This window comes from Ailuropoda melanoleuca, chromosome 5 (genome assembly GCF_002007445.2).
Source record: "Ailuropoda melanoleuca isolate Jingjing chromosome 5, ASM200744v2, whole genome shotgun sequence".
NCBI classification, from domain to species: domain Eukaryota; kingdom Metazoa; phylum Chordata; class Mammalia; order Carnivora; family Ursidae; genus Ailuropoda; species Ailuropoda melanoleuca.
Genome location: NC_048222.1, coordinates 110,141,356 through 110,154,279, shown reverse-complemented (window position 1 = coordinate 110,154,279; position 12,924 = coordinate 110,141,356). Strand labels below are relative to the sequence as shown.

At 38.1% G+C, this 12,924-nt stretch overlaps 1 protein-coding gene across 4 annotated transcripts in view; it reads right to left on the bottom strand.

Moving 5' to 3' along the window:
• Positions 1-12,924, bottom strand: part of ANAPC10 (anaphase promoting complex subunit 10) — a 240,135-nt gene that overhangs the window by 154,920 nt on the left and 72,291 nt on the right. The window contains exon 5 of one of the 4 annotated variants that reach the window (XM_034661564.1): positions 781-915. The exons of the other annotated variants lie outside the window; for them this stretch is intronic. Within the exon in view, the coding sequence (XP_034517455.1) occupies positions 808-915 (108 nt within the window). The 3' untranslated portion in view covers positions 781-807. The remainder of the gene's footprint in view (positions 1-780; positions 916-12,924) is intronic. 4 annotated transcript variants of the gene reach the window in all.

The window sequence follows — 12,924 nt, the reverse complement described above, 5'->3', positions numbered from 1 at the left end:
CCTTCTTTCTTTATTCTTTCATTCATTTTTTTTTATAGAGAAGGGTGGGTAGATGAAAGCAGAGATGTGGACAAGATAAAGAGAAAAGGAATCTTAAAAGGGTAATTTTTTTTTAAAGATTATTTATTTATTTATTCGACAGAGATAGAGACAGCCAGTGAGAGAGGGAACACAAGTAGGGGGAGTGGGAGAGGAAGAAGCAGGCTCATAGCCGAGGAGCCTGATATGGGGCTCAATCCCACAATGCCAGGATCACGCCCTGAGCCGAAGGCAGATGCCCAACCGCTTTGCCACCCAGGCGCTCCAAAAGGGTAATTATTTTTAAGACTAAATGATTTCTCCTTTTACCTACAGAATGTAAGAATGAATAAATCTTTATTCCTCTTGGTATTTTTAGTCAGTGGTTTGTTGTGTTTTTTTTAAATAAACTTGCATTAGGAGTAACTTAAAATGAAAGAATTAGAGACCAGATATATCTGGTTTCCATCACTAACCTTTTATTCAATCAGGTAATCTAAGAATATTTAAATATATTTAAGCATACCAAACATGAATAAGGCCTTTTTCCTAACCTTAAAACAAGCTCAGAGGCAGACAAACCTTCATTTGTTTCACCCAGTTTCCTCAAGTATAAAATGAGGGATTGGACAAGTTATCATCCAGTGTCCCTTCCAGCTCTGACATTCAATGACTCTAAGTAAAAGAAAGATATGGTAAGCAGAATAATGGACCCCAAAGATGTGCAAGTCCTTCCCCAAACCTGCAGTTATTTTAACTTACATGGCAAACAGGGCTTTGCAGATGTGGTTAAGTTAAAGATCCTGAGATGAGAAGATTATCCTGGATTTCTGGAGATGTGATGGTAGAAGCAAAGGTTGGAGTGATGTGGCCATAAGCCCAAGGGAAGTAGGCAGCCTGTAGAAGTTGGACAAGGCAAGGAATGGTTTCCCTCTAGAAATCCCCAGGAAAGAAGGCAGCTTGCTGACACCTTGATTTTAATTCATAAGACCCATTTTTGGACTTAAGTCCTCTAGAACTGTAAGATAACAAATTTGTGTTATTTTAAGCTACTACCTGTGTGGTAATTTGTTATAGCAGATAAAGGAAACTATTACAGTAGATATTTGTAGTTCAGAGAACTACAGGAGTTCAGAGAAGGAAGATAGCTCTTCTGGGTGAAAGAAGAATCTATTCTCGAGGTAAATGTACTATAACGAACCTCAACAATGAACAAAAAGTAAAACTAAGATTCTAAATTCAACTTTTACTAATGGAATGTTTTTGACAAATATAACCATTATTTCTGGTAGACTCAATGTTATTTTCTTAGCATATCTTAAATGCTTCAATGTACTGGAAGTTATATTAAGATTGTATAGCAGGAGGGAGCTGTTTGGCTGCTGCTGGTGTCCCTGAAGGAAGAGCCCTACGGGGCTGGCATACAGAACTCTTGAGGAGTGGGAGCCAAGCGGCTTGTGGTACTGACATCTCTGACATGGGGTTCACTAGGCTGGTACTGTGAGTGTTAGAAAAACTGCGAACTGGACTCAGGTATAGCTATGGGAAGGAATTGCTGCTGTGAAGAAATACTGCTAGGAGGATGGAAAGCAAACAGGACACAAACACAAGGAAGTAAGTCTCTTCTTCATCTTCCTGCCATGCGGTCTCCCTTTAGCCCACCGTTTGACCAGAGTTTAACAGATATGCAAGGGCTCCACACACATCAAATCTTTACTGAGCAACTGTTATGTGCCAAACAATGTTCTAGGGACTGAAAACATATAAACAAAAAATACAGTGGCAAATAAGACAGACCACAACTGAAAAAAATTACAGAGGTACAAAGAGATAAGATTTAAACATGATAGTAAGACTTCAAGAAAGAAGTTATAATAAAAATACTAGTGAGGAAGAAACAACAAAAATAGTCAAAAAGAATAAATCAACATGCTTATAAAATAAAATGTAAATGTCAATAATAATTCCTCACAAAGAATGCTAATGATAATAACAGCACCAAGCTCTTACCAAGCATTATCATGTGCCAGGTAATGCTCTAAGTGCACTAAGGATATTAATTTATTTAATCCTAGCAATGAGGCAGGTAATATTATTATCCTGATATCACAAATGAGACAACAGAGACACAGAAAGGTTAAGTAATTTCGGTGAAGTCATCCAGCTGGTAAGTGGCAGAGCTGAGATTTGAACAGGCAGTTGTCAGCCCAGGGACTATGCTTTTAAAAACATAATGTGTTTTACATTATATAAAGATAATAATTTAGTTGTATTATCTGAAATCCTCTTAAGTAAATAAACATGAATTAAATGAAATACGGTAGGAGAGAATTTCCCATTAATCTCCTCATCATAATACAATTTCCTTCATATCCTACACATAAACACAGACATGTATGATATAAAGGGAGTTATAAAAGGAACAATAATAGAATTAAAAATAGAATTCCAATTTTGAAATCTTTAGAGAGGAAAAAGGTAAACAGTATTATATAGACTAAAAAAAGGCTTTTATAAAGGACATGGCAGGATGGTATATGGAAAGTATAAAAGAAGTTCATAAACGATATATGCATGCATCAAACACTGCCTTTAAAAAACTCAGGTTCTTGGGGAACCTGGCTGCCCAGTTGGTGGAGCATGAGACTCCTGATTTCAGGGACGTGAGTTCGAGCCGCATGTTTGGTACGGAGACTACTTATCAATAACACCTTTAAAAAAAAAAAGGTTCTCTTGAGGATATCATGCCAGTGAAATGTGCCAGTCACAAAAGAACAAATACTACATGATTCCATTCGCATAAGGTACCTAGCTAGTGTAGTCAAATTCAGAGACAGAAAGTAGAATGCTGGTTGCCACGGGCTGCAGGGAGAGGGGAATGGGAGTTAGTGCTTAATGGGTGTGGACTTTCAGTTTGGGAAGATAAAAAAAAGTTGTGGAGGTGGATGGTGGTGATGACTGCACAACAATGTACTTAACGCTACAGAACTGTACTTATGAATGGTTAAAATGGTAAATTTTACGTTATGTATATTTTACCACACAAAAACGCCAGTTCTCTGTTCAACTCAAAAAACCCCCAAATCATGTGGTGATATTGAAAGCCTAAAACACTGCTGATAGAAGTGTAAAATGGTGCCCCCACTTTGGAAAATCATCTCACAGTTTCTCAAGCGATTACCCTCAGATATATATCCCAAAGAAATGAAAACACGTTCACCCAAAAACATGTACACAAATGTTTAGAACAGCATGATTCATAATAGCCAAAAGACACAAACAACCTAAGTGTCCTGCAGTTGATGAATCTGGATAAACAAAACTGGAATATAATGGAATATAATTTGGCAATAAAAAGAAATGAAGCACTGATATATGCATGACACAGATAAAACCTGAAAATAAGTGAAATAAGCTAGTCACAAAGGACTGAATTCCATATGATTCCATTTATATGAATGCCCAAAGTAGGTACATCCATACAGACATAAAGTAGATTGGCAATTGCTTAGGGCAGAGTAGTGGCGGGGGGGGGGGGATGGGGGGGGGTGGGNGCATGGGGGAGGATGGGATGGGAAGTGACTACTTATCAGTACACAGTTTCCTTTGGGGGTGATAAAAATGTTCTAAAACAGGTGATGGTTGTACAACTCCATGAACACACTAAAAACCAACGGTTACACATCTTAATTGATTAGCTGTATGGTATGTAAATTATATCTCAATAAAGCAGACTGCATATCATCTAAAAAAGGCAAATCTGTGTTTTAATACAGTGATTAAGAAATATTCTAGGGGCGCCTGGGTGGCACAGCGGTTGGGCATCTGCCTTCGGCTCAGGGCGTGATCCTGGCGTTATGGGATCGAGCCCCACATCAGGCTCCTCTGCTGTGAGCCTGCTTCTTCCTCTCCCACTCCCCCCTGCTTGTGTTCCCTCTCTCGCTGGCTGTCTCTATCTCTGTCGAATAAATAAATAAAATCTTTAAAAAAGAAAAAAAAAAGAAATATTCTAAATACAAGCAAATGGTAAAAATGCATTTGACAGATGAAATCAAAGAGAAAACAGACAGGGGTGCCTGGGTGGCTCAGTCAGTCAAGTGTCTGACTCTTGATCTCAGCTCAGGTCTTAATCTCAGGGTCTTTTTTTTTTTAAGATTTTATTTATTTATTGGACAGAGAGAGACACAGCGAGAGAGGGAACACCACCAGGAGGAGTGGGAGAGGGAGAAGCAGGCTTTCTGCTGAGCAGGGAGCCCGATGCAGGGCTCGATCCCAGGACCCTGGGATCATGACCTGAGCCGTAGGCAGACGCTTAACGACTGAGCTATTCAGGCGCCCCCTAATCTCAGGGTCTTGAGTTCAAGCCCCGTGTGGGGGTCTGCACTGGGCATGGAGCCTATTTCAAAAAAAAAAAAAAAAAAGCAGTGCTATAAATATTAATTCGATTCTTAAGTTTTTCTGGGAAAAAAAGGGGAGGATAGGAAAAGTTAAAATCTGAAAGAAAAATGGGGGCAAGGAGTAGAACTGATAATTCTAGATAGTGAAACCTAGTATAAAGCCATATTAAATAAATGGTATGGTACTTCGTTTCATATCAGTAAGTGGACCAGTCAGGACGCATTTGGCTGCATAAAATCTAACTCAATGAGACTTAAACAATGAGGAAATTTAGCCTGGGTTAACATAATATGAATGCCTGAGTTAACATGGTCGTGGGATAGGTTAATTCAAAAGCTCAAGGATGCTAAGACCCAGGTCTTTACATCTTTTCATTCTTCCAGGTGGATTAGCATTGTTTCCAAGCTTGCTTCCCTTGTAGTCATCACTTGATGGCTACAGCACTCTTCCAGAGGCAGAAAGCAAATACCATTTACCTCTTGGATCTTTTTTAAGAACAAGCACACCTTTTCAGAAGCTCTTGTTAAATATCCATCCGTAAGTTAATCATCAGAAAAGTAGTGGGACCACTATGATTGGTTTGGCTCAATTAGGACTCACTCCCTGGGTATAGGGATGGTGACAGCACATGGCTACTTTCTGGAAGGTAGGGAGTTGAATAAAATTGGAGTTCTATCAGAATACAGGTTAGGGAGAATGGAATTGAGTAGAAAAACTAGCGGCCACAGTGAAGAAAAGATGGCTTTCAAAAACTAGCACTGCAACAACTGGTTATTTAATAAAAAGTTTAGATTTTAAATTCATACCAAACTCACAAGTAAATTCTTAAAGAATTAAATATCTATACAGATAAACAAATCACAACAACAAAACTACAAGAGCATTAGAAAAAATATACATTTTTTTCTACATTCTTCTAGTAGGGTTCAGCTTCCAAAGCAATGATGAAGGAAGAAAACAAATTTGACTACAATGCATAACAAAAATTTCTGTAAGGCTAAAAATAAAGTAAAAATACAAAAAGTAAGCTGAGAGGGAAACACCTGAATTTCACAACAAAGGAATGATATCTTAGAAATAATCCTGAGGGGCACCTGGGTGGCTCAGTCGGTTAGGTTAAGCACCTAACTTTTGACTTCACTCAGGTCATGATCTAAGGGTCCTGAGATTTGAATCCCATGTTGGGCTCCATGCTGGGAATGGAGGCTGCTTAAGATTCTCTCTCTTCCTCTTCTTCTGCCCCTCCTCTCTCCCTCTCTTAAATAAATAGCATAAATAATCTTAAGGAAAAAATCAACACAAATTTTAAAAATAGAAATATACCATGTACAGTCTGTACACACAAAAAAGGAGAAATGCAATGGGCCAACAAACACAAGGAAATTGTTCAATCCCAATAATTAAATAGATATAAGTTAAATATATATATAAAACATCTTACACTGTTTGTGGGAATGCAAGCTGGGACAGCCGCTCTGGAAAACAGTACAGAGGTTCCTCAAGAAGTTAAAAATAGAGCTACCCTCTGATCCAGCAGTTGCACTGCTGGGTATTTACCCCAAAGAAACAGATGTAGTGAAAAGAAAGGGCACCTGCACCCCATTATTCATAGCAGCAATGTCCACAATAGCCAAACTGTGGAAGGAGCTGAGATGTCCTTCAACAGATGAATGGAGAAAGAAGATGTAGTCCATACATACAATGGCATATTACTCAGCCATCAGAAAGGATGAATACCTACCATTTACATTGACATGGATGGAACTGGAGGGTATTATGCTAAGTGAAATAGGTCAATCAGAGAAAGAAAATTATGATAGGGTTTTACTCATATGTGGAATATAAGAAATAGCACAGAAGATCATAGGGAAAGAGAGGGAAAGCTGAATGGGAAGAAATCAGAGAGGGAGACAAACCATGAGAAACTCTTGATTCTGGGAAACAAACTGAGGGGCTGCAAAAGGGGAGGTGGGTGGAGGGATGGGGTAACTGGGTAACGGGCATTAAGGAGGGCATGTGATGTGATGAGCACTGGGTGTTATACATAACTGATGAACACAGAACGCTACATCTGAAACTAATGATGTACTATATGTTGGCTAATTGAATTTAAATTTTAAAAAATCTATCATATTGGTAAAGATTAAACTAATTAAGAACAACAATTATTGGTGAGGGTAAGGGAAATGTACTCTCGTGGACTGATATGGAAATTAAATAAGTATAACCTTTCTGAAGAGTAATTTGGTAACACCTATCAAAATTTTAAATGTAACTATCCTTTAACAGAGTAACTTCACTTTTGGAACTATAGGGAAATACTTAATGGCACAAGGATTATATATATAATAATATTCATAATTGCAAATAAGTTAAATGATTACCAACAGAAGGGTGGTTGTGGTAGCCAGCCCCCAAAATAACCCTGGTGATTTATGCTCTTAACTAGTTTTTTCCTACAGTGGGTTAGGGTTGGCTTTTGTAACCAACATAGTGTATCACAAGTGACAATGCGAGACTTTGCAGATAGGTCATAAAAGGCACTGCAGGTGCTGCCTCCGTCTGTTGTGCCACTCCTTCTGGGAAAAACCAGCTTCCATGACATGAAGGCACTCAAGAAGACCCCAGGAGAGGTCCATGTGGAGACAAACCTAGACCCAACCTGCCAGCCACATGAGTGAACCACCTTAGAATTGGATTGATTCTCCAGTCTCAGTCAGCCTAGCTGACACACGACTATAAATGCATGAGAGACTATAAGAGAGAAATGGCCAACCAAGCTCTTTCCAAATTCCTGAATAGAAATTATGAGAGATAATAAATGATTACTGTTGTTTAATACCACTAAATTTTGGGTTATTTGTTATACAGTAATAGTAAAACACAGAGTAGTTAAATAAATAATGGTCCATATCCTGGAATATCTCATAGTAAGTAAAAATGCTATATCTCTCTATATATTTGCAGTTATTTGCAGCTATCTCTGGTTAATTTTAAAAAGCAGAATACTAGGGGCGCCTGGGTGGCACAGCGGTTGGGCGTCTGCCTTCGGCTCAGGGCGTGATCCCGGCGTTGCGGGATCGAGCCCCACATCGGGCTCCTCCGCTGTGAGCCTGCTTCTTCCTCTCCCACTCCCCCTGCTTGTGTTCCCTCTCTCGCTGGCTGTCTCTATCTCTGTCCAATAAATAAATAAAATCTTTAAAAAAAACAAAAAAAGCAGAATACTAAATAACTTTTGTATGATCTCATATATTTTTATAGATTACTTTTGTATGGATAGAGAAAAGTCTAAGGATATTCACCAAAATATAAATAGATAATACTGTAATGATGAGAATATGGACCATTTTCCTTTCATTCTAACTTATTTATTACCTATGTTTTTCTTAATAAACATGTATTTATCTTATTTAAAAAGCTATTTTTAATTTGATGGTGGTTGGGGGAGGAAAATTTTTCAGAAAGTTTCAGTACCTGAGTTTAGTATCTCTGATAGTACTCGTTTCCTCTACTAATAGATTCATCCTTCTTGGTGATTTCTACATCCATAGCGACAATCCATTTAACAATCTGGATTCTCCTTTCCTCAATTTCTTCACTTCCAACAATTTTGCTTTCTGCCTTAGTTATGCCTCCCACGGTCATATTCTGTACTTGATCATGAGCAGTGGCTGCAATATAGCTGAAATGCTGACTTAAAATATCCCCATATCCACAGGCTTTTAAGTTACTGGCTTTCTCTAGTGATCCCCACAGCAATAGTATTACGCCCAGCAAAACAGCTACACTATTGATTCCATCTACTTTTTTACTGTTCATTAATCTATTCAATCTTAGTTCCTACTTTATCTCAATGACATCCAATTTTTCATCATGATAATCACTCTTTATATACTTAAATTAAATGTTGCTTTCTCACTGTTTGGTTTTTTTGTTTGTTTTTTTAAGGAAAATAACAATCCTGGTTAAATCCAACTCTCTGCTTGTTCTATACCTATTGAAGAAAAATAACCATGCTAACTGGTTCTCATTTTAAACTCAAGACAGCAAATGTCTATTCAAGTGTGTATTTAGCACCATGCAAAATTCCTACTATAGCCCTTAAGAAAATTTGCTTTCACTGTCTCTGGGATAGCTGTTTCCAGGCTTCTCCTCAAATCCTAACACCTCCTCTAATCTTCTCTCTGAGCTAATACCTTATTTCATGAAGAAAACAGAGACAAACAGAATAAAAATACCATCTTCCCATCAGCTGTTAGGAAAATAACTGCTCCTGCACTTTTCTAAGGCCAGTTCTTCCATTTGTCAACAGATCTCTTTGCAAAGACTTTCCAAACCAAAGACCCTGCTCCCTGATAAACATTCTCTCTCCAAATCATTTTCTTTTTTTCACTGGATCACTGTCATCAGCATTTGAACATGTCACAATATTTGTCATTTTAAAAATTAAAAATAAAGCCCTTTCTTAATCCTTTGTCTCCCTCTACCTACTGCCCCAATTCTCTGTTCTCTTTTACTGCAAAACTCCTTTAAAAAATTTGTTTGTTTACCTGCTAGTTATTGTTATCCCACTCCAAACTGAATTTTGTCCCCACCACTGAAACCGATCTTTGACCAATCTGGTCAAAGTCACCAGGGACCCCCAACTTGCCAAATCAATTCCCTCTCAGACCAGTTCTTTGATACAGTTTATTATTGAATTCTGAGTTTTATCTAATGATTTTACCTAACAATCCTGACCACAATATCTATTTATATAACGTTTTAAGGCTTTTTAAAGCTTTATATGATATTGTCGTTTAAACACAGTTTTATACACAAATATGTAACATAGTTTACTAAAGATAGTTAAGAGAATGTTCTAAATTACAAAGAAAGTAAGTGGTAACTTGGTAAAGATAGATAAATTTAAAGACTAATAAAGTCAAGACTTAACAATGCTAAGTTAAATACTTGAAGTTATGTGCTTAAAAATACATCTACCTGAGAGAACTTGGAAGGAGATCCTTCCCAAGGCAAGCCTGTGATAAGACCACTGCCTTGGAACACCTTGACTACAGCCCCTGTAAGATCCCAGGCAGAGCATGCAGCTAAGATATGCCTAGACTCCTGACTCACAGAAACTGTGAGATAATAAATATGTGTGTTTCTAACCCACTAATTTGTGGTAATGCGTTACACAGAAACAGAAAACTAATACATAAGGGCATCAGATGAATAATGAATATTGAAAAATTTATATAAGACTGGTGAAAATTCCATGTTAAAAAATGTCTAGGTGTTTATAACTAACTCAAACAGATATAATAAACTGAGACAATTCCTAGTGTTAATTTGAAATAAATATTTCTTCAACATTTCATTTCAGGGCGTCTGGGTGGCTCAATCAGTTAAGCATCTGACTCTTGGTTTCAGCCCAGGTCATGATCTCAGGGTCCTGGGATTGAGCACCAGTAGGGCTCTGTGCTCATGTAGGGTCTGCTTGTCCCTCTTCCTCCCCCTCTGCTCTTCCCCCTGCTTGAGCACACACACACACACACACACACACACACACACACACACTCACTCTGTGTGTGTGTGTGTGTCAAATAAATAAATAAATAAATATATTTTTTTAAAGATTTTATTTATTTATTTGACAGAGAGTGAGAGAACACAAACAGGGGGAGTGGCGGGGGGAGGAGGGAGAAGCAGACTGCTGGCTGAGCAGGGAGCCCAATGCAGGGCTTGATCCCAGGACCCTGGGATCGTGACCTAAGCTGAAGGCAGACGTTTAACTAACTGAGCCACCCAGGCACCCCACAAATACATAAATAAAATATTTTTAAAAACCACATTTCATTTCATTATTTGACCATGATCTTGTTCAGTTAATTTAATTAGTTACTTCTAAAAGATGTGTTTTAGAGGCAACCTACATAGTAGGTATTCCAGCTAGTAGCAGGAGGACCCACGTAATGGACCACAACATCAATGCTACTGCAGCCCAAAGCCTACTAAGTTACTTCTGAACAGGAGCCACATCTTGCCTTAATATTCCTTCCTTCATATCGGCTGCTATGGTGCAAAGCCTACAGTAGTAAAAAGCGTATGTAAATACAATCCGTTAGTATTTCTCTATGAAGGTATCTCTCAGCCTGGCTCTGGGATCTTCTGCTTCTGATCACCAGCCTAAGTCATTACCTCTACTCTGGCTATGATTTATTTAAGAGCAGATGTACCCCTCCAAGGATACACTGCTTAATTCCACCATAAACAAAGCTTAAATTAAAAAGAAAAAAAGAAGTTATTCATCATTAAAAATAATGTGAAATATTAAATACAAAGTTTAGATGTCCTTTGCTATTGCTAATCATGTATCCCTGGAAAATTACTGAAATAAGAAATTACTTGATAGTTGTTCAAGAAAGTTGTCCTCTACTCTCCACTCTATCTTTTCCTCGCATTAACCATAGCTGGGACTTGAAAAAGTTCTATAGAATCTCAGTGAGAACTGTCAACACACAAAGCAGCAGACTCTGGAATTTTAACCATCCTCTCACTTATGAAGGGATAGACCCAGTTAACAGCAATGATGACCTACTTGTAGAGAAAAAAAGTCTAATATGATCCAAAGGAAACTTCAGAAGTTCCAAATGTGCTAAAAGTAAGAATACCACAAAGGCAGCTTAACAAGAAAGAGAGAATCTGACTCAAAAAGCTCAGTATGGAAAGCAAGCTCTTTTGCCCGAGTGAAGAAGGAAACTACATAAGAGGGTGACTTTGAGGTCAAAACCAGTCACCTTGCTACAGATTGTCAAGACATTCATTTTGGATAGTAAGCCAGAAAAAGTTTCTTTTTTGTTTTTTAAAGATTTTATTTATTTATTTGACAGAGAGAGACAGCCAGCGAGAGAGGGAACACAAGCAGGGGGAGTGGGAGAGGAAGAAGCAGGCTCCCAGCGGAGGAGCCTGATGCGGGGCTTGATCCCAGAACACTGGGATCACGCCCTGAGCCAAAGGCAGACACTTAATGACTGCGCCACCCAGGCACTCCAGAAAAAGTTTCTACACAGACAAATTTACCCCAAAATGAGTTCCTAGAGAGGTAAGATTAAATAGCTTAATTGATTGTAAAGTGTCCTGTTTAAAAAGAAAGGGGGGGCATAATGAAAATAAAAGAATTAGTCAAGTGTTCTACTAATCTACACGAACAATTCTGAGTAAATTTGAAATTAATGTCATTTAAAAAATAGTAATTTCACCAAAAGCCCCAAATGGTAAAGAAATGTTAAGAAGAAACTGCAGAAAGTTTTTGGACAACAACAAAACTTGAAAGATCAAGTTAACCAGACTTAACTATCATTAAAAAGAAAACCAGTAAATATAAATACATACATATATACATATACTAAAATTATGCTTTAGTTTTAGTTGTAAAGAAAGGCTAAAAATCTTATCTAACCAATGTATAATCAAGAAATGATAGCAATAGATACAAGTATGTAGTATGGTGTCATTTTTGTAGATCAAAAATAAAAGTAGGGTAGGGATGCCTGGGAGGCTCAGTCAGTTAAGCATCTGCCTTCGGCTCAGGTCATGATCCCAGGGTCCTGGGACCAAGCCCCACATCGGGCTTCTTGCTCAGAGGGAAGCCTGCTTCTCCCTCTGCCTGCCGCTTGCCCTGCTTGTGCTCTCTCTCTCACAAATAAATAAAATCTTTTAAAAAAATAAAAAATTTAAAAATTAAAGTAGGATAACTTTACTCCTGTATAATTTTTAAGCTTTCCTCATTGGGATGTTGTAATATTTAATAAGTGACACTATTGCTCAATCCATGGGACACTTTTCAGTTTGAAACTTCTTATCCTTTCTATATAACTTTAAATGCAACCTTTTTGTTGAAATGTTCTCATGGCCTCTGTGATTTCACATTCTTCAGATATTTCTACCTTTCTCATCTTTTTTTTTTTTTTTGTCTTTCTGGAGATTCCTTGTCTGTTCCTTAACGTTATATACCTCATAGTTCTGTCCTAAAGCTAGTCTCACAACAGAGTTTAATCTACACAACTGTCTTACATAATCATATCCAGATCCATGACTTCAGATACCTCAAGTGACTATATGCTGATGACTCCAAATTTTATATCTCCTTTTTAAGAGGCAACTTCTGAGGGGATCAGCAAAGGACCTACGGAAGGCAAGGCAAAACAGAAAGATTCTACTGTAGAAGCCACATGAGAGAGGTCTGGACTTTAAAAGTGTCTCTTTTAAATAGCAGAGAATGGGAGATTGTAGCAGACCAATGTTCCTGCTAAAAATAAATATATAGGCAAAATACAATCATTATTTTAGAGTCATCAGAGAGCTGCTGAAGCAAAGAGGACTAGAGGAGGCCAGGATCCTGGGCAGGAGAGAAACTCAGAGAGGTTCCTTGTCTTTCTGCGCCCACTTCAACTGTCGGCGAGAGGCGGGGCATTTATAGACTCTGGAATGAGGCAAGATGCTGAGAACTGTAGTTGTGCCCAG